The sequence below is a fragment of the Molothrus aeneus genome, chromosome 7 (genome assembly GCF_037042795.1).
Source record: "Molothrus aeneus isolate 106 chromosome 7, BPBGC_Maene_1.0, whole genome shotgun sequence".
In the NCBI taxonomy this organism is placed as follows: domain Eukaryota; kingdom Metazoa; phylum Chordata; class Aves; order Passeriformes; family Icteridae; genus Molothrus; species Molothrus aeneus.
The window spans coordinates 1329825-1351698 of record NC_089652.1 but is presented as its reverse complement, the minus strand read 5'-3'; the positions used below and the strand labels follow the sequence as shown (position 1 = coordinate 1351698).

The window sequence follows — 21874 nt, the reverse complement described above, 5'->3', positions numbered from 1 at the left end:
CAGGTTGTGCCTGGGGAGGTTCAGATTGGATATCATGGAAAAAAAATGCATGGAAAGGGGTGTCAGGCATTGGTACAGGCTGCCCAGGGTGGTGGTGCAGCCACCATCCCTAGAAGTATTCCAAAATCACATGGATGTGGCACCTGAGGACATGCTTTAGTGGTGGTGCTGGGCTGGCTTGATTTTAAAGGTCCTCTCCACAGCCCACATTCCTGCTTCCTCACAGGACATGGAGAAGGGGGGATTGCTTGTCTCCTTTAGAAAGGTTTCTTTTACTCTGCTGTACCTTGCAAATGAGACCTGCTTACCTTAAAAATATCTAGAAAAAATAACCCAGCAAGTCCTGCAATCCTCTCCCAGAGGGCTTGCAGGAAGAGAAGCTGATGAGCACCAGCTCCTCCATCCGTTGTTGGTGCCTTGCCAGACATCCCATTTTTGGTGGCAGAGGAGGACCCTGAGTGAGACTTTCTGAAATGAGACTAATTTCCCTCCCAGCTTCAGAGAAGAGTGGTGTCAGAGATCCCTCAGAGCTCAATATCAGGATTTCTGCAGCTGTGTTAGTTTGATCACTTTTCTCCTGAGACAAAAAAAACCCACCCCAAAACCACAAAGCAACATTATGGTCCTCAAACCAGCACTGCACTGGTACCTGTGCCTGAAAATGGAGCCAGTTTAATACCCTGTCTTAAGAGAACATCAGCCTGAGCAAAACTTAGTGCCTGTGTAAGGTTTGTGCATGAAATTTGTGATTTGGGTTTAAAAGGAAAATTTAAATTATGCAAACCTCTGATGCATACAGCTTGTCATATACCAATATCAGTGCTGCATCCTTCAAGCATCCTATTACCCCAGTTATGCTTCAAATAGGGAATTTGATATTAAACCCTGTGACAGAGCTGCTGGAAGATGAGATCCCTAGTTTTGCATCAAGTTACTTGTGGAGTAACTCACACAAGGAGACTGAGGTGAGATTGCACTGCTAGATCCAGGCTCTGAACAAAAAACCCCAAAACTTTTCCCCCTGCCTTTGCAGACAGAAATCCTCTCATGTACCAGCCCCCCATTCTTGAAAAGCAAGAGAAAAATATCTCCTCCTTACATGGACTTGGTGTCTTTCGTAAAAAAGACACATTCTCTCTTCTTAAAGTTTTCTTGGATGAAGTTGGCCAAATCCTGGAAGATAAATTTTATAAGTTTATTTCTGATAACTCACAAAACAGATGAGACCTCAGTAACTTCACAGACACTGTGAACACAAAGATACTGCTTAAAACACTATGGCAAACATTCTTCCCAATGGTAAAAAGAAAAAAATAAAGATTAAAAAGAGAACACTGGAACGTTCTTTAGGGTAGGGGCTGTTTTAATTCAATACACAGACCCCAGCAGGAGTCCAGAACTACTTCAAGTCCTCCTTTATGGGAGCTCAGTGGAATGTGAAGTCTCTCCAGCTTGTTTAACCATTAACTCTGCTATTAACCTTGAAACTCCCCGGAGAAGATCTCACACTCGGGGGATGCAAATTCATCCCTCATCTGCCTCTGCAAGCTAAGAAAGCAAAGAGAAATTCTCACGTGCTGATGAAGTGTTGGGGGGGTTTTGTTTGCTTTTAGGTACAGCTTAGATTTGCAGGGCAAGATTTCACCTGGGACACAAAGGGAAGACAGGCAGCCATAGTTCAGTTGTTCGACACAACACTTGTGGTTAAACAGCAGGTAGAAAAAGTTATTCCAAGCAGAAAAAAACATTTCAAGCATTATATCCAAAACAAGGAAAATGGAAGGGAATGCATTCAACCAGTAAAAGTCACAACCATGCAAGACCAAAAAAAAATAAAAGGAGAGGGAAGCAATTGCTGAAGTCCTAAGAATTGGCCATTGAGGCTTTCTGCTAAGCCATCAGGAGCAGGGAATCTGCCACACAGTTGCTGGAGTCAGCAATCTTTCAGGCATGAAAGGATGTTTAACAGAACCATATGTTGGCTGCCTTGGCCATCAAGCTGGGGTGGTTCTTTACACACACAAATTTGCCTCTTGCTGCCACGTGGGACGTGGTTTAAAACCAGAAGTGATGAAGAAAACACAATGAAGAGCTGCAGGGCTCAAAAGGAAGGCAATCCACCCTCAGGGTTTCACCATGCCAGCTGCTGCTTGAAGGTCACTGGTTAGGAAAGTGTCTCCACAAAGGGGAAAGTGACAAATCCATCCCATCCTGCTCCTGACCTGACCGAATTCCCCACCGTGGGCCCCTCCCAAGGCACCAGCATGTACCAGGTACTCACAGCATCGCTGCAAGCCACGTCTATGCTGCGAGACATGCTGGAATAGAGGAGCCTGGAGCTCTCAAAATTGCCATTCCTTCGGTGTCTCATGCTGCCCATGGAAGCCTGGAAAAGCAGGGTAGAGGGGGAGATGGAGGAGAACCAGACAACAGCAAGGGCACTTTGCACCCTAGCAAGGCAAGGAAGAGGGTATTGGAATCCAGCATAAAGAATTAGGAAGAGGATTATTCCTAAAGTGTGAAACAAAAATTCAGAAAAAATATTTTCTATTATTTCATACCACAAAGAGACTTTCTTTTATCTTTCCCCTCCCCAAAAAACTCCAAGTCAACATCTTTTGAGAAAGGAACATACCTTTAGTGCCATCCCATTCAGTTCATTCCCATATTTTAACTCTTTTGTCTCTGATAAGAAAGCTCAGGTTTATATATATGAACAGTCCTTTATCCAATGTATTTGCAAATTAAAGGGGATATGAAAGAAACACTTCAGGCACAGAGGAAAAAGTGCAGTGATAAAGCAGCTGGCCCAGCAGGACTCCAGGAGCTTGGAGGAGCAGCACCACCCACCACTGATCCCACTCCTGGAACAAGGACAATCAATGTGCAAACCAAAGAGCAAGTGGATTTAAAGAATATTGGATCCAAAATTTAGGAAGTGAGCTGTAGAAGCAAACACATTTCAATTGCCCTCCAAAGCAGATCTCTGTGTTGAAGTCCCTGTCTTTGAAGGAGCATCACTGCACTTGCAGCAAAGCACAGAACAAAATCATATTTATTCTAATATAAATATTTCAATTCCCTTTGTGCTACTCTGTGAATAATATTGGAAAAGGTCTTTTCCTGAAAGAAAAGCTGTCAGCCAGTGAACATGGGGAGCTCAGAGCCTACTTGTGCTTCCATCACTGTTTTCTCTCCTGTCTGTGTGCTCTGGGTTTGCCCCTGGGGTAACACTGCCACTGCATGGCACACAAAGCACCCTTCCCAGGCACAGCATCACTGAAGCATCACCCTGTAAATGCAGAACTCCTGAGAGCCAAGAACCAGCAGGTGTGAACATTTCCTTGGGGCACCCAACACAGGAGGAATGGCACAGGCAGTGGGAAGCTGCAGCTTCAGTAAACAGAATTGATGGGATGTGATGTGAGCAAGCCCCCAAAGCAGTAAGAAACAGCAACTTTCCACAAAGACACAAATATTTATGTGTTATGGCTATTTTAAAAATCCTTTGAAAAACATTCTGTGTTGAGGGGGAGCATGATTGACTCCGTGTTGTTTACTGTGCATGGCAGAAGCTCTCAGCTACTTCTCCCAAATTCTGCAGCATGCCCAGGAGTCTGTGCCACTCTATCACTGATAAGTGATGGACGAGCACAGAAAAAAAGCTCTCCTCCTTCTTCCTAGCTCCTGCACAGAACAGGAATGATTTCAACCCAAGAAAAGGAAAAAAAGGCTGGAAAGTGAATGGCTGGAAGGCTGGGCCCAGAAAGGAGGGAACAGAACTAAATCCAGTTGGGATTGGTCACCAGTGGAGTTCCCCAGGGCTCAGTACTGGGCCCAGCTCTGTTTAATATTTTGATCTTTATCAGGGATGTGGCTGAGGGGATGGAGGGCACCCTCAGGAAGCTGCAGACACAGAGTTGGTGGGATGTGGATCTGCTGGGGGGCAGGAAGGCTCTGCAGAGGGATCCATGGGCCAGCAAGGCCAAGGGGCAGCTCCTTGTGAGCCCATGGGACACTGCAGGCTCAGGGAGGAGCAGCTGGGAAGCTGGAAAAGGCCCTGGCAGTGTTGGTGACAGGGCTGGAAAAGGCCCTGGCAGTGTTGGTGACAGGGCTGAACACCAGGTCATGGCCCCCAGGCTGTGCCAGCCGTGGTGTGACACCCCCAGGGCAGGGATTGTCCCCAGGGCTGGCCCTGCTGAGGCCCCTCTATCCAGGGCCGTGTCCAGCCCTGGGCACTCACAGCCAGAGGGACACTGAGGGGACACTGGAGAATGGCCAGGGCAGGGAATGGAGCCCCAGGAGGGGCTGAGGGAGCTGGGCAGGGGCTCAGCCTGGAGCAAAGGAGGCTCAGGGGGCCCTTGTGGCTCTGCACAGCTCCTGCCAGGAGGGGACAGCCGGGGGGTCGGGCTCTGCTCCAGGGAACAGGGACAGGAGCAGAGGGAACGGCCTCAGGCTGGGCCAGGGCAGGCTCAGGGTGGATTTTGGGATAAATTTAATCCCTGAAAGGGTTGGCAGGCACCAGAACCAGTGGAGGCATTACCTTCCACAGAGCCCCACCACAGCGATTTGGGATTCTCAGCCCAGAGGAACAATAACTACTGTTAAAAATAGGTTAGAAACTGTTGTAAAACAGTTGATAATTGTTAAGCATGTACCATTAGTTTGGTTGTTATTCTGTAAAAGGGGTTTTAAAGGGTAGTTATAAGAAATCTGGTACTCAACATTCCATCACACACCTCAGTAAAGTGCACCATGCCCAAGCAAAACGAGCCAGCCTGGACAGAACTGCAATGGGCCAATCAAGGCCTAAAACCTTCATGCAAATGAAGGACCCAAAAAGAAACCAATCCCAAGGGACAAAAAACAGGATCAAAAGGGGCTTCTGACCCACTGAATTTGTAACTCTCCACCAGGAACATCGGGGCCATCGCTGCTGAAGAAGCCCCAGCGCCATCCTTGACAGGAGCGCTCCTGCTCAGCCTGCGGGTCCCCTTGCTTTAGGCCTTTTCTTTTTATTATAATAAATGCAGAAATCACTTTTAGCACCAGGAGTGTGGTCTGGTTTTTAACAGCTCCCACCCCCTTTACTCTGAACCCCTTTGTTGGTGATCTCCTCATCCGTGATCCCCAAGTGCCCAAGGGGGAAAACCTGACTGGCAGAGAATAAGGGACCCAAAGCTGGTCAGCGAGAGTAATCGATAACGTGGGAATGTTTATTCCAAAACTGTTATCTCTGGCAGGCTTGTCAAATAGGATGATACAGAAAAGGGGGAAGCTGTACACAAAATACAGAAGGGCTCAAGGTTGGCACACATCATAGAGACATGAAAAAACACCTTGACAGTCACAGGCATCAAGAAACTCCATGAAACTGCAACTTTTGGTTTAAGGACACAGGCAACTCTGCACTGGGAGATGTATTTCCTAATAACCCAGAAAGCCATTCTTAATTTTTCATATGATTAATGTTCAGTGTAAAGATGGTTTTAAAGCTGTAATTCAAGATAAAAGCTCCACAGAGGGAAATAACATTTAGGTCTGGATCTACACAACTTATTTATTGACAGCTTTACTTTCATTGTTGATTTGCTTAATAAAATTTAACACCAGAAAAGTGACTATGGACATAACTGCACAGCGAGGAGATTAAAAGGAAACAAGAGCATTAAATTATTAATTCCAAACACTACAGGATTTCAAGTTTGCCTTGCTGCTTTCATAAATAATTTATAAGAACAAACAAACTGAAGAAAGTTAGCAAGAGTGCAAAGAGTCCCCCTGAAAACCTGGTATTTAATTTTAAATTCTGAAAAGCCTCATTGATAGCACAGTGTTTAGCTGATACCAGTGAGCAACGCTCATTAACTCGGTGAGTGTTGGAGATAACACAGCAATTATACATATTTTTAAATATGCAACACAGCTGCAGTCCACAGAACAGGCAAACTATTCTTTTGCTAACACATTTCCAACCCATTAAATTAAATATGTAAGATACTCAACGCGTTGAAGCGTAACTTTCTTAAAACAACATGTATTGAGAATAATAAGCATTGGATAAACTCCAAAATAATCCTCTAAAGGGTGAGACTATAACTTCCACGGCAATTCAAGGAGCATATCCAAGGAAATCTTCAGCCTAAGGTGACTTTAAAAAAGAGAAAAAAAAAGACAAAAAATATCTAGTTCTAAAGAGAGAAATTAAGAGGCCTTTAGAAACTTGCCTGCAATTTAAAAAAGCAACACCAGTTCCATTCTCAGGAAGCTCCCAGATGCACGAATCCACTATTTGCATTAACAATTCCCAAAATTGGCTTTACGTGAAAACCTCTCCAGCAGCAGATGATACCACCAAACTTCAGCTCCACCCACTTGCACAACTTCAGCAACTCCAGAGTATATTCACTTAACAACATGAAAGCCCACATTTAATCAGCAGCACAGACTCACCACAGTGTCCAGAACGTGCCCCAGGACTCCTTCTGCAATCATGACTCCGAGAGGATGCTCTGAAATACTCGGGCAGGCAAAGCCCCACCTTTATCTGTGTCATGCCTTCCTTTTAAGGGAGGGAGGGATCATGGCCAGGAGCAGCAGAGTTACTCACCAGCTCCTAATGAAGGCTTAATTGCAGCAGGGTGCAGGGATGGCAGCTCAGGTCATTTGTGACAGAGATGTTTGCTGTCCCACCTGCTGCTGCCCAGGGGCTGCAGGGACAGATAACACCGCAGCTGCTTTGCACCAGTAAAAAGCCAGGAGTAGAAGAAAATGCTTGTGGGAATAAATAATTAGTTTTTAATGTAGCAGATGATAATGAAGCAGCTGTAAAATCAACACCTATTAATCTAATTTACTACAAGGTTGTTGAAGCACTGTTGAGTGCAATAAAGGATTTTAGAAGTGTTTTTACTCAACAAAAATCAGACTCAGCTCCCTAATTTTTTGTTTGACACTTGGCATGGAGTAATCTGGTTTTCTCCTGCCTTTGACTTAAAGCTTTTCACTCAGGTAAAAGCAATTTCTGTTGCTGTGATATTCAGTGGCTCTGTGGAGAGATGGATTGCTCCCAGGCCACCTTCCTTGCAGAAAGCAGTGCTACCCCATTTGCTGCTGGAGAACCTTCTACTGCCTTTTAATCACCCAGTTTGGACCAGTTTAGGCCAGGTTGGATGGGGCTTGGAGCAACCTGGTCTAGTGGAAGGGTCCCTGCCCATGGAATGGGGTGGAAAATTTGAGCTTTGAGGTCCCTTCAAACCTAAATAATTTCAGGATTTTAAGTCTCAGAGTCATCTTTCCTTCTGTGATGGAAGGTAGGTTTATTTGTCTTAAATCTCACATTACCTTGGCATGTGCACATCTGCATTTTCATGAATTATCACTTAGGGCCTTCACCCCACATGGCAGCATCTAACAGCTCCCTAAAACGTGTGTGTGGAGGAAGACAGAACACATCCAGTGATCCACTGCTCCTAAGGAACATAAAGAAAACAGATTTCAAGGACTTGAAGGTAAACCTGAGAAGGAGCTAAATAGCTCCTGTGATTTTTCTGGCACCCTGTTTCCCTAAAGCAGTTTTCATGGACAGCAGCACCATGGTCATGCAGCAACATTCCTGAAGTACTGAACACAAATCTGTGGTTCATACCTGCAGAGAGTCCCTTAATCACTGCCCTGTGAAACCTGCCTGGCTGGCAACTCTCAAGAAAAATAACTACTCAGTACATAAATGGAGAGCTCAGTTATTCCTTTAAAAATATCAATGCACAGTTGAGGAACAAACCCTTCTGCCTGGTCCTCTTAGGTAGAGCCAACCTGGAAAAGAGACAGATTTTTGGGGCCACTTTACGGTTCTCAAGTAAGAAATGTGGTATCCCAAACATAAGTCAAAAATGCTCCCTGAAATTTTTTAGAGTAATCAATATTTCCCAAGGACAAGAGCACCTCTGTGGGCAGTAATTCACACTTTCCAGCATTCCTGCATTCTTGCTTTGAGAATACACATATAGACATTCCAAATCTACATGAATATGTTAATATTTACTGTATTCCAGCAAAATCAGGGCTGACTCCAGCAGAGATTTCAGTGAGAATTTGCCAAACTGCACAGCATGTCCTGTCTCTCCCAGTTCACAGAAGTTATGTAACTCTGGGTTTGGATCAGACAGAGCTATTTGTGAACAACCAAAAGGTGTTGTTATGGATCCTGGCCAAAGAGCTCTGTGTCTTTCTGGTGAACAAGCAAAAGCTTTACATCCTCAGGATCAGAATCCTTGTGATCTATGCAGGAATCAAAATGCAGCAAGCACTTGTATTACTAAGAAGTGGGAATTCACATAGATACAAAAATATTTTCCATGGTATTGAGAGCAGTGAAGAGATTGTGAAGAAAAAGCTTCTTCTGAATCTGAATGAGCCTTCTGATTGTTTAAAATGAAGTATAAAGCCAGAGAGCAGCTTTAAGGAAAATGGTGCCTGAAGAGCTACAGGGATTTGAGCCCTGCAGCCCCCACTGTGCACAAAAATAGGTACAATGGGATTTAATTCTGTGGCTGGCAGGAAATCACTTTCTCTCCCAGAACACGTGAAAGCTTGAGAGGGGCTTTTTGTGGGTGAAAGCAGAATTGACAATGTACCTGTGAAATCAAGCGACATCACAGAATCCCAGAATGGTTTGGGTTGAAAGGGACCTAAGAGCCCATCCCATCCCATCCCATCCCATCCCATCCCATCCCATCCCATCCCATCCCATCCCTGCCATGGCAGGGACACCTTCCACTGTCCCAGGCTGCTCCCAGCCCCATCCAACCTGGCCTTGGGCACTGCCAGGGATGGAGGGGCAGCCACAGCTGCTCTGGGCACCCTGTGCCAGGGCCTGCCCACCCTCACAGGGGAGAATTTCTTGCTATCATCTCATCTAAATCTCTCTTCTCTCATTTCAAAACCACTTCCCCTTGTCCTATTACTCTATCCCTGTGTAATATATATTAACTCTCCTGCAGAGCTCATTTGGGGGGTGGGGGGGTGCGAGGGTGGGTTGTGTGTCTTTTTAAAATTAAGTTAGTCTCAGTTCACCCCACCAAGCAACATTTTTAATGCCAAGGAGACCATCATTGGCTGACAGCACTGAGATCACCATTACTGGCCATGAAATGCCTTTTTAGGAGCAAGGGGTTTTTGGCTAAGCTTTGGGCACACCTTGTAACAACCTGGTCTAGTGGAAGGTGGTCCTGCCCATGGCAGAGGGTGGAAGAAGATGGGCTTTGAGGTCCCTTCCAACCCACACCATTGTGGGATTCTATAATTATTATCCCACTGCTGCAAGGCAGTGTCTTACTGGAGGTTTTTGTGTGGGGTTTCAAAGCTTAGGCTCCATAGAATCCAATAGTTAAAAGAATGATGGATCAAAAAGGCAAAAAAACCTAATACTTACTCTGTGGAGTGCTAATCATGACCATTCCCTCATCTCAGCTCTCCCCATGGACTGCCAGAGAGAACAAAATGTCAAACACTGTCGTAGAACAGCCAGGGCACTTACTAATTACAGCAGCTCAAACAAAGCTTTACATGGAGATTCACAAAGAACATTTCTATCCCCAAAATCCCTCTGGATTTCTCTTGCTCTGGCTGCAAGCTGTTAACACTGCTCCTGATTCTGAGCAGGAAACTGGCACTGATGCAGCTGCACACAGAATTTCATTTGCTGTGCATGACCTGCCTTCTGCACCCCTTTATTTCTTGTACAAAAATCCACTTCTCCCCTTTTTATGCAAGCTGCAGAAGCCCACCTTGAACTGGGATAATAGCTGGTGTGTGGCTCCTCACTCCCTTCATGTTGGGATTTTGGATTTATAACCTAAATGGAGACTGTAAGATAACATTTGAGCACTCCTCATCCTCAGAAGCATCTGAAACATAACAAGCATGAGCACAAAAAACCTGAGGAGAAATACAGAGAATTATCTGCCATAATAATACAGGCAATTTGTTGTCCTAATTTTGGGTTATATGGAGGCACAATAAAAATATGTTGTTCTAATTTTGGGTTATATGGAGCCACAGAATGTCTTCTTCAGTGCAAGAAAGGTCAATGAAACTCCTCTAACAAGACTGGAGTACCCAAAGCAGAGGTGGGATAACTCCTGTTACACACAAATTTGGCAACAAAAGCACGTGTGGAAGAGGTTTTACAGTGACTTCTGTAAGCCAGGGAGAAACTTGAGAAGAGGATCCATGTTTGATAAGAGGATCCATGTTTACCCTTGAAAGAATTTCCTACTAAGGTTGCTGACATAGAAACCAAGAAAGAAAGAAAGATAAATAGGAGAATAAATAAGAGAAACCTGCAACTGCCTATTCCAATGAGTACTTTGTCTCTTCTAACCAATGAGCAAAGTGTAAACTTATGAGCTTTACAAGAATGTATAAAAAGGATGCATACTAAAATAAAAGAGGGGTTTGAAGCTTTCTGAAAATGGAGAGCGTTGTTTTGTATTGTCTCCATTTCCACTATGACTGTCTCAACTACAACAAGCACAGGCATCAAAACTTCTTTGGGGTTTGGGTCTTTAAAAATCTTGGAAAAGCCTAAAGAGCACTTTTCTGTGGTGACAGCTGCTCAAGTTCTGTGTGCAGGCAACATTTTCTGGTTCCTCCTTTCTCCTGCATTCAGGAAGGCAGGTGCACTGCTGGGCACAAACCAAGTTTCACAGAAGATCCCAACTCCAGTGACTCTTGCTCATTTTAAATGGCGGATATTGTGGAATGGCATATTTCCATCTGGCTGCTCAAGTGACAGGGATTTTTAATTTAATATTAATTACTGAAAGCAATTTTTAGCCATTTACCTAAGGATGTAACAGAACATTCCATCAAGCCTGCAATGACACACTAAAGGACACACCAAAGACAAAAGAGAACACAAGCTGGTGCAAAATGGCAATATTTTGGCAATTAGTGATGTTGGAACTGTTCAAAAAGGGATTTTTACTGGAATTTAAATCTATTAGAAGCACTTCTGACTAGTCTGAGTGTCAAACTAGTCTAGCTGAAAGACAAAAGTCTCCTGGAAAATTTAAGTGTGACCCTGCAGAGATAAAGACCTAATGCTGTGGAACGCTGAAAATGGGGATACAACAAAGCAGAGAGCTGTGGTCCTGCCCTCCCTCATCACCCATCCTGCTGTCCACAAGCATTTAAAACCCTTTTTCACAATTTACATTCCTAAATGCAGACACTTGTATTTCCTTTCAGTGTGAGAGTGCATTGCATTTGAAGAACAATGAAATCATTCCGATGTGCATGTCAGCCCAGAAAGCTCTGAAAGTGCATTTTGGTGTGAAATATTAATAGGTAGGAACAGAACACTGGCAGATTCTTTCTGTAAAAGCCCTAAAAATAAGAAAAAAAAATCCACCAGAAAGAATTATGTAATTTTCAGCTTATCAGTGTTGAGTGACTCGAAATTGTGCACCTTGGGCTTTTATGCACTTTATTTGATGGAAATGTTCTGAGAAAGTGTTCATCAAGCTTTAAAAATGAGGAGAGGTGAGGAGAGGAGATGAATGCTTGAGATGAGCTAAAAAAGCACCCAAAACCCAAAGAAAAAACAATAAGGAGGCTCTAATCAACACAGTAGTCAACTGGAGACTCACTTGCACCAGTGTCAATGCAGTGGGCTCACATCTTAGCTACAGCCCCATGGATTTCTTAGAATTTAGCCAGGATTGAAGTAAAAATGTGCATTAATCCAGAATATTCCAATTGATGACAATCACAGTGAAGTCTCAGCAGCAAAAACTTTCAGAACTAAAAAAACTTCAAATTAAAAGCAATAAATAAATGAAACTCTTCTCACTTTTGCATCAAAACTTCACAAAAACCACCTTCTTGAAAAGGAAGGACACATTTCAATAATCAAGTATATTTGAATATGGCTACAATATTTAAGGAAAATACCGAGTTCATTAATTTTTCAAGGCTCATGATAATATTGTTGCAAGAGTCAGAGTATTATCCTTAGTAATAACTGCTGTCACTCATTGTTTTAATGTTCAGAATTCAACCAAACTATATCATCTTTCTGCTTTAAGAGTTTATGCATAATTTCCTGTGCCTATTTTACATGCACTGAGATCATATACAGAAATCAAAGCCATACAGCACAAAGACAAGTGGTAACACCAAAGAAAAAGCTCTCAAATGTTCATTTAATCTGCAGAAACTCCTCCAGTGAAGAAGTACATCTGTTTCCACAGAGCCATATGACTAAAACACGCTGTCAAATTCATCTGATATTCAGTGAAAATTAACATATGCTTGGGACTATTTCAGTCTCCATTCTCTGGGAGTAACATGCAAACCTTGCACATCCATTCCAATCTCACACACTGTGTGGATAATGGTGTGTGTCAGCAGCAGGCAGTAGATTATCCCACCCCAAAAAGCTACACTAAATCAAATATCCAAAGATACCTTGGGTAAAATGCCTTTAAGCCATGGAAATCAGAGTTTTCAGAGTAAGTGGGAAGGTACCTCTAGAGGTCCAAATAAGTCAGAATAAACTACACGTGACTCGAGAGCTCAAGGAACAGAAATCCCACAGTTTCTCCAGAGTCTTTTCTAGCGCTTGAATGTGGCATTCACATCCTCTGGAAAATCCCTTTGCCCAGGAGTTTTCTCCTGGGAAGCTGAGAAGAGAAAAGGAAAACTTAAATTCTTATCTCATTTGCTTCTCCTTTGCTTCTCCTGTGCTGTGCTCACATGTGGAATGTGTTTGGAGGTTGTTTACCCACAGGTGATTGTTCCATTGGATTCTGCTGGGAGTTGTTTTGGCTCTTTGGCCAATTGAGGCCAAACTGTGTCAGGACTCTGGACAGAGTCAGGAGTTTTCATTGTTATCTTTTTAGCATTCTGTAAGTGTCCTTTCTGTATTCTTTAGTATAGTATTCTTTAATATAATATAATTAATAAAGTAATAAATCAGCCTTCTGAGAACATGGAGTCAGATCCATCATTCCTGCCTTCGTCGGGACATTCCCAGCAAATACAATACTTGAACGTCCTCAGGTGGATTTTTTTTCCTATGACAAGAAAATCCCAGAATGGTTTAGGTTGGAAGGGACCTTAAAGTTGATCTCATTCCAAGACCCTGCCCTGAGCTGGGACACCTTTCACTATTGCATTTCTTTCTTCTTTTTCTGCCTGGGTCAGGGTCAGGATTGAAAGGGCTTTTGTGTTTGGACTCAAATGTTTCTTAATTCTTATCTATGTAACAGTCTTACAAGTTGTGAGTTCTACAGCATTTCACTAACAAGCTACAAAATAGCCCTGTATCTATCTCTACAAGATCTTTTAAGGATAAACTGTCCAATTAAGAAATGACACCTAAATCACTTTCACTTTTAGCCCAATAACCAACCACCCATGACCCACAATGGGGACTTTTTTATCCAATTACACAAAACCACCCAAACCCATGGAGCAGAGAGTGAAGGAGAAGAAGAAGGACCAGACTCCACCCTGAACCCTCCATCTTAGCTTTATCTATATTACTATATTCTAAACCCTTAAACTCTAAGTTTTCCACCCTGTGATATTACACATTTCCATTCAAACTCCACACCCATAATTTTAGTTCTATCATTCAATTTTGGAAGCCTTCTCCATGGCCTCAGGTCAAATGCAGTGTTCTCTTGGGGGTCAGTGCCTGTCAGCACAGAAAGTCTGAAATTCTCAGCAGTCAGGGTTCCAACATTCTACTATTCCAGGTTGCTCTCCTACCTATTCCTTTGTTCCAGCTTGTGCCCAGGGCCCTATTCCTGCACACCCCAGACAGTCCTGGATCCATTTTCTCTCCACATTCCCACATGAGGAAGTTGCAGATACAATGAAGATCCTACAGCACAGCACGTTTCCATCTCAAGCTCTCCTTGGGCACTGGGGTTGGAACTAGATGATATTTAAGGTACTTTCCAACCAGGAAGATTCCAGGATATTTTATTCACCCAGGACAGGATTTACCTGGGAGGGGACCAAAAACATGCAGTCAGGCATTAACAAACCTCTAGCTAAGCTATGGAAAAACCTTTCAGCTTTCAGGAATCTGCTGCCTGTTCCCAATCCTGACCAGGCTGAGAGATAACCTGTACAAGTCCTGTTGGTTTCTCTTCTCCTGCTGCCACAGAAGAAATAGGCACAGAAATAGTGAATCATCAATCCCATGGAGATAATATAAAGACAGTGCCAGGAGAAATGTTCAGCTGGAAAGTGTGGCTGGAAATCAAGTGAGCTGTGACATTCACCCCAGATCACTCTGAACAAAAAACAAGGGAATGGGAGGCCAAGGACACCTTTGAGTTTTGAAATGAAAAAGCTGGACTCAGTTGAACTTGCTGAAATAGGAAGCAATGAAAAACAAAGTGTCAGAGCATTCAGAGATGAAAACAACACAAGAACCCTTGCCAAATTCACAGGAAAAAGTAAAACAGCCACACTCCAAGTCTGAAGTAGGAAACCCCAGCTGAATTATCCATTTTGAGTGATCTTCACACAAAAGACCCCACTCCTTAAGGCTCTAAAATGCTTTGCATTACTTAATAATTTGTCCTCAGCACAGCTGCTGCTGGAAAATCAGTTTAAGAAAAGTAGGAGGATGGGAGGAAACTGCTTCCAAGAAATTTACCTCGGGTCACAGTTGGGAAGAACTGGCTGTCCCCCCTCCACCCCAAGATGGGAATGTGCAGGAAAAGTTTTGAGCTAAAGAGTCTTTAAAAAGGAAGCACTAAAGGTAGCAGAGTTAGCAGCTCTGACAAGAATTTCAGCACACAGGGAGAGGCAAGGAGAAAGAGATAGAGTCAATGGAAAAAAAATCCCCTGGAGGCTGAGGTCAGACTGATTAAGATGCTGTTTCAGTCAATATCCGCTGAAAACCATAGCTGAAAGCAAACAAACACTAAATATACTTTTTCAGAGTCTTACAAGGAAAAGACTCTCATGGAAAATGTATGAAGAAGCTTCCAAGTAATTATAGATTGGCAAAGTTGTATTTCTTTCCCTGACCATTATTTTAATTAATTATTAATCAGCTGCTGCTGTCAAGCCTGTGTGCTTAAAAACACCGAGCGGTGCCTTCTTTATAAGGGGTAGTTTATCAACTTGATTTTATGTCCATCACACAGCATTAAAATGAAAGAAAAGTGATTTAGAGTAAACCATGAATTTGATCCACTCACTTACACATTTCATTGCTTTCCCAAGCCCACAAGGAGCTTGGTGTCTGGGGAGGCTTTGATTGACTTTGAGGATAAGAACAGCACGAGCCCAAGGTCAGGCACCAAGGGGACATGCATGACTTGTCTGGAGTCCAACTTCTGGAGAGTTTCTGCTTCTGAGAGACCCCCCAGATTTCACATGCAGCATTGGAGGACACAGAGCATCACTTTGACCCAACCAGAGTCTCCCTGGAGTCACAGCCAGCTGCACAAAGGGCACCACAAACACCCGTCTCACTCTCCCTGCCTAGACAGGTACCACTGACTCTTAAATGTCTCTAGAACCCCTTAATCCTGCTTCCAGAATATCCATTTCTGTAAGGCTTGGACTTTTCCCACTGAAAGTCTCTCATGTTTTGATCCTCTGCTTGCCTTTTTTCCACTATTCTTAGCACAAGAGCAATGCACAGCATTCACTCATTCTTTGCCCAAAACATTTTGTTCACAAGGGTAGAGACCACTCAAAATCCCAGGAGCAGAAGTTAAGGCCAGCAGGGATGTTTGAGTGTACTTTATTTATTCTGTGCTGTAGCTGTCCTGGCTGGCAGTGAGGCTGGAACAGCTCACTGGGTTCTGTGCTGACACCAGCCTTAGGCCCAGCTGGAAGCACAGCCTGGAAAAAGCAGTGGAAAAACTTATCAGGTGGAAAATGTGACCAAGATGGGGGTTGAAAAAATGCAAATATCTTCATCCCCATAGTGGTCACATCAATTGATGGGGGTGAGAATGTTTACTCCAGCAAGGTTATCTGACTGGGGACTCTGTCAGTTGAGAATTCCAAGGGAAAAAGGGAGAAACCACAAAGAAATGTAGCCACAGACCTGACAAAGCCACCATGGAGACAATGACAAGGAACAGACCCTGGCAGTCCTGCTGGTGGATGGACTGCTCAGACACCTCAGGCACCACTTCCAGCAAGATCAGCATCAGGCAGGAATGGCAGGTATCCCTAAAAACCAGCTACTGGGGGAGAATGGGGAGCCTTGGAATAGTGCTGGAGAGGAACAGGCTATAAATAAACCCTACAAAACATGAACAAAATCTTGCCAGGATTAACCACCCTATTTGAAATACCAAGGGTTAAGGCTTTTAGGCTTGGCCTTGGTCTGCCTGTGGGCAGCCTTTGCCTAGAGAGAAATAAGATTTCAAGTTACCTTCCAGGATTTCCAACCCTACAGCAAGTTTGTGAACTCAAAAATGCTTTAAAACGTAGATAAGGCAAGGCTGAAGCTGTCTGGGCTTTTTAAGGCAGAGAGATTTTAAACAGGTGTTTACTGAGGTTCAAAAAGCCCTCTAAGAACATCAAGTCCAACCATCAACCCAGCACCAAATGGTGTCTTTAGCTCCAAGACTGCATTGTTTTGAACACTTCTGGAGATGGTGACTCCACTACTTCCCTGGGCAACCTGTTCCAATGCCTGACCAACCTTGCAGGAAGAAATCTTTCCCAATATCCAACCTGAATCTTCCCTGGGGCAACCTGAGAGCATTTTCTCCGGTGCTGCCACTTGTTACCTGGGAGAGGAGAGACATTTACCACTTCTAGACTAATTTTAGACAACTATTTCTGAATCAGAGTAATGGTAACACAATGGGGCTTTCTTTACAATTGCAAATCTTTCAAAGATGGCCAAATTTTCCAAGTGTTCACCCTTGCTTCCCTTCAGACATCTGAAGCCAAACCTCCTCTTTACTGCTTCACTGCACTTAGCACCAAACACCCCAGGTTTGGGATTTTCTCACCATCACTACACAAATTTTGCACATCCAGTTCTATGTTGACTAGAGTTTGAGGACCCCAAAGAGATTGTGGAATCTTTAGTTTATGGCAAGAGCTGTGTGCTGTGAAGACTTTAAAGAAAATAATTGGGATTCTAGGTTATTTGGGAAAGCCTAGATCTGACAGCCATTGCAGACAGATCCTACAGCAAGCAGAGCTTTATAGCCACTCTCTGCAAAATGCTGAATTAAGGACAAAACATCCTGATCTATTGCAGGAAGTCCTGCCCAGGCTCAGCAAGAGCCTCCAAAGGAGTGAAGAACCACCCAGCTGCATTCCTGCCACCTCTCCATGTGCTCCATTTATCCCCCTGCTTGCCACTGATGCTGTGGGCTCCACAGGGAGTAGGGTAATTGTGCCAGTTCCTTGTTCCTCCTCGTTGGAGAGTGGAAGGTGCAGTAGATGTTGAGATGCAGAGAAGTCAAACCTGCCCCTGAACCAAAGTCTTGGAGAGAGCAACAGCAGCAGTAACTCTCCAAAGATTTGCAAATCTGCGAGTTATTGGTGCTGGGAAGATTTTTTGGTCTCAGGCTCTCACCAGGACACACCCACCACAAAGACATGGCCCTGAACTTGATGAATAACTGCAATTATTGCTAATTAACAGGCCTTTAAGAGTCAGACAGAGGAAGGCTGTGAGTACACTGACAGAGGAGGACCAGAGACATTCCAGCCAGAGCTGTGGAAGGAAATGAGAAGCGTATGGAATACTGTTGAAATATGAAAAGGATATTAAAGCCAGCTTCAATTACCTAGACTATAATTGCATATACCATCTGCTAGCAATTTTTTGCATCTCAAAAAGGAGTCTCAATCGAGTCAGCACCATTCAGCTTTTCACACACTGCAAGTGGCAGTATTAGAAAGATCCATTCTGAGCTTCCCCATCATCCCCACCTCTCCAGCTTCTCCAGCCTCCCAGATGGCTGAAACCACAAAAGTAAAGAATGTCTTTGAAACCGCTGCTCCCTGATTTAGGAGGGAACACATTCTTGATCAAATGAAAAAAAAAGAATGAAAACATTTATGATTTCCAGCTTCTCTGAAGCTGCAGAGAAAGGTTTTCACTCTGACAACTTGTATTAGCTGGCCTGGAATCTGCAGGCAGCAACATTTAAGAAGTAATTTGAAACTGAAAGAGTACTTTTGGGGAAAGTGTCTCAAATGTCAGACAGATCTATTAAGACAGCTCTTGACAGACTAATCTTTAAGCCTTTCTTTTTTAGTGTGAGATTTGTATCGATTTTTAAAATAGCAATCCCATTACTACACATTAACAGCATGGATAAACATCTCTCTGAGTATTTAGGATTACAACAGGACAAAGGGAGAATGTGAGGGCAGTAATTTTCCATCACACAGTAGGTGAGTTTAACGCGGTATCTGCAAATCAAGTCCACCTCCAAAGCAAATTTTCAGCACAGCAGGAACTCTGGTGACCTTTTTTGTTACCCAAACCCACTCTGTACTCTGCCACTCTGCTCCCTTCCTGGCAGTCAGCTGAACATCTGAACATCCTGTTACTCACCTTACTGCCTTTCCCACTGCCAGAGCTGGAAATTCCCTTTCTAATATGTCCAGTTGTCACAATTTCAGGAATGACACAGGAAAACCAGGAGCAAGTGTACTTGTGCATGAGGCTCAGTTGGCAGGGATGCAGGAAATGGCTCCATCTCAGAGGTCCTTTCCAGCCTAAGTGATTCTGTGAAAAGAAACATCCCAACAGAAAAGGAGAGGCAGTTCCCTTCATAGCAGTTTGGATTTCTAGGGCCAGAAAGACCAGACCTGACCTTCCCTGAGCCCAAAGGCTGCTCATGGGCTTGTCCCTTGATCAGACCTATAAGACTGACCAGACTCCCAACAGCACCAGTGTCACAGCCAAAATAAATAAACAAACAAATGCTATTGCAGTAAATCCTGCTATTCTCTGTCCCAGAGAGTCCTTGAGCTCAGCAGGCTGGTGAATGCATCAGCCTCAGAGTGGATCACAAAATCCCAGAATGGTTTGGGTTGGAAGGGTTCTTAAAGCTCATCTCATCCCAATCCCTTCTGCCATGGGCAGGGACACCTTCCACTAGCCCAGGGTGCTCCAACCTGGCCTTGGACACTTCCAGGGATGGAGGGGCAGCCCCAGCTTCTCTGGGCACCCTGTGCCAGGGCCTGCCCACCCTCCCAGGGAAGAATTTCTTCCCCATCTCCCATCCATCCCTGCCCTGTGGCAGTGGGAAGCCATTCCCCCTGTCCTCTCAGTCCAACCCCTTGTAAAAAGTCTCTCTCCATCTTTCCTGTAGGTTCCCTTCAGGCCCTGGAAGGGTCAGTTATGTTACCCTGGAGCCTTCTCTTCTCCAGGCTGAACAATCCCAATTCTCTCAACCTTTCCTTTTGTCTCCACCAGTTGCCAGAGCCGTGTAACAACAACTTACCTGATTCACTGCTGATTCCAGGTACAGAACAAACTACTGTAAATTCAAGATTTCTCTCAAAACCCATTGTTTATGCCACTCATTCTCTGTCTCCTAAACACACACACACACATTTAAGGAGCTCATTTGCAAACAAGGCTTCACAACCATGGTTTGGATGATTTTTAAAGCTGAACTTGCAGATTTACAGGTGCTCCTGACTATCAGGACATTGGACAACAGGAGGATTGCTCAGAGGGACACAGCAGTAAAGACTGGAGCCCAAGAATGCTGAGCTGTGTAAAACCTGGGACAATGTGGCTGAACCTGGGTCGGGTCAGGGGCCATAACTTTGGATGTGGAAGAATTAAGTTAGAGATCCATGGTGGGGCTGCCTACATTGTTCTTTGGTTTAAAAATTGGATTAATCCAAAACATTCAGAGAGATTGTAAATGAGAAAAATTGGATGTTATCAAAGTGTGGTCTGCAAGTGCTATCTGATCAATGAGGGAGGCAGGGAAAATGGGAATAGAGAGTCTGCAGGGAAATCTCTCTCCTGGCCTGCAGTGGAGGGTACCACCTCTCCAACCCCAGCATTCCTAGTGATAACAGATTCCACATTCTGAGTCAGATAACAGATCTGATAATAGATTCAGCATTCTGAGTGTCTCCAAAATGTCTTGTAGTATTGGAGGCCTGGATGGAAGCCCTTAAAGCCAATGGACTTCACTCCTGAAGCCTTCCTGGCCCATGGGAAGGAAGCTCCATGTAAGCCTGCTGCCTCCAGGCACATCTCTTTTCCAGGTGCTGCTCCCTCTCTTCTCCCTCAGACAACCTCTGCTCATGCCCTACAATTGCTTTTTCCAAGTCCCCTCTGAGAGAACTGGAAGAGAGCCACAAGAATGGACCAAACTGCTGCTCCAGCTTCTTTTGGGTGGCAAATAGCCTTGAATATCAGTGGAGATGGCTTCTCACATGGGCACAGCTCCAGAGCCTCCCACCTTGTTTCTGCATACTTCAGCAACCAGTGCTAGTAGTGGAGTGTAGTATTCACATTCTCTGAACAGAGAGAGACATAATTCTCTCTCCCAGGATTTTTCCTGGACAAGGCAGTGAGAAAGCTCAGAGAAAGAAGAAGGAAAACAATTCTTATCTCTACTTGCAGCTCCTGTTGTTTGGCACATATGGAATGTGTTCTGGAGATTGTTTACCCAAAGTGTTAATTGGACTCTGCTGATGGTTGTTTGGACTGGTTGGCCAATTGGGTCAAAGCTGTGTTGTGACTGTCTGGAAAGGGTCATGGGTTTTTCTTTAGTATAGTTTTAGTATGAGTATTTAGTATTTAATATATTTTTAGTATTCAGTATTTCTTTAGTATACTTTTAGTATTTAGAGTATAGCTTAGTATAGTTTAATATTTAGCATAGTTTTAGTATTAGTATCATAGTAGTAATAAAATGTAATATAGTACAGCTTAAAGCATTTGTTCAGCCTTTGAATCATGGAGTCAGAGCATGTTCCTCTCATGTTGAGGGCACCTTGCATCAATAGTGGACCTTGGACCACCTCCACCTGGTGCTCAGAAGCAGCACAGCTGACCAAAGGGATAGCCCACACCACGTAGCACCATGCTCAGCCCAGAAAAAGAAAATATTTGGGGTCTTTATTTAGTTCCCCATTCTGCTGAGGGGGACAGGGAACGAGGGTGGAGCTTGTGGGGTTTGTCACAAGAGGGCATTGCTGGGTCCCAGGTGTCCCACTCTCTCTGAAGATGTCACCCATCATCTCAGAGCCCAGGTGTAACCTGGCTGATTGCAAGGGCTGAGCCATGACCTTCTTCAAACTCTCAGTGCAGAAATGTACTGAGAGAGCTCAGAAATTTCAGCTAATCTTTCCATTAGGGCCCTGCTACACAAACTCCCAAAACTGAGGGTCAGAGGAGTATCAATTTGCTTTCTGAGTGGATTCTGTGCCCTTAAGGCTACAAATCATAACAGAAAAAGCCCTCAAACAGGCCAAGCACTAGAAAGGTGATAAACCCCACACCATTAAAGCAAGAGATTTAAAGGCAAGTACATATTCTACCTGATCTGATGCTGCTGTGAAATACCCAAGGCTGTTACAGAAGTTCACATTAGTTCTTCCAGCTCCATCAAGAAAGAATGTTTGCATGGGCTTTGCCAAGAAGAGAGGAAAGTCCAGAGAAAAAATAAAAGAGAAAAAGGAAGAACATTCCACAGTTTGCACAATTATTCTTACAGAGCCAGTGGAGTGGGACAGCAGAACAACACCCAGGCAAGCTCTTGTTGTGCAAGCTCACTGCCACCCTGAGCCCAGGGCTGCTGCCTTTTAGAAAGCTCCTCTTGCATCCATTATTTGGACTGTGCTGCACCTTTCCCTGGCCTGGAAGGAGGAACAC

General features: G+C 44.1%; 1 protein-coding gene across 1 annotated transcript in view; it reads right to left on the bottom strand.

Annotated features, from left to right (window-relative positions):
- TRPM8 (transient receptor potential cation channel subfamily M member 8) overlaps positions 1-6495 on the bottom strand; it is a 39760-nt gene extending 33265 nt beyond the window's left edge. Inside the window, exons 1-3 of the mRNA XM_066553230.1 lie at positions 6454-6495; positions 2282-2386; positions 1100-1173 (exon numbers count right to left, since the gene is read on the bottom strand). Of these exons, the coding sequence (XP_066409327.1) occupies positions 1100-1173; positions 2282-2386; positions 6454-6495 (221 nt within the window). The remainder of the gene's footprint in view (positions 1-1099; positions 1174-2281; positions 2387-6453) is intronic.
- Between the last annotated feature and the right edge of the window lie 15379 nt (positions 6496-21874).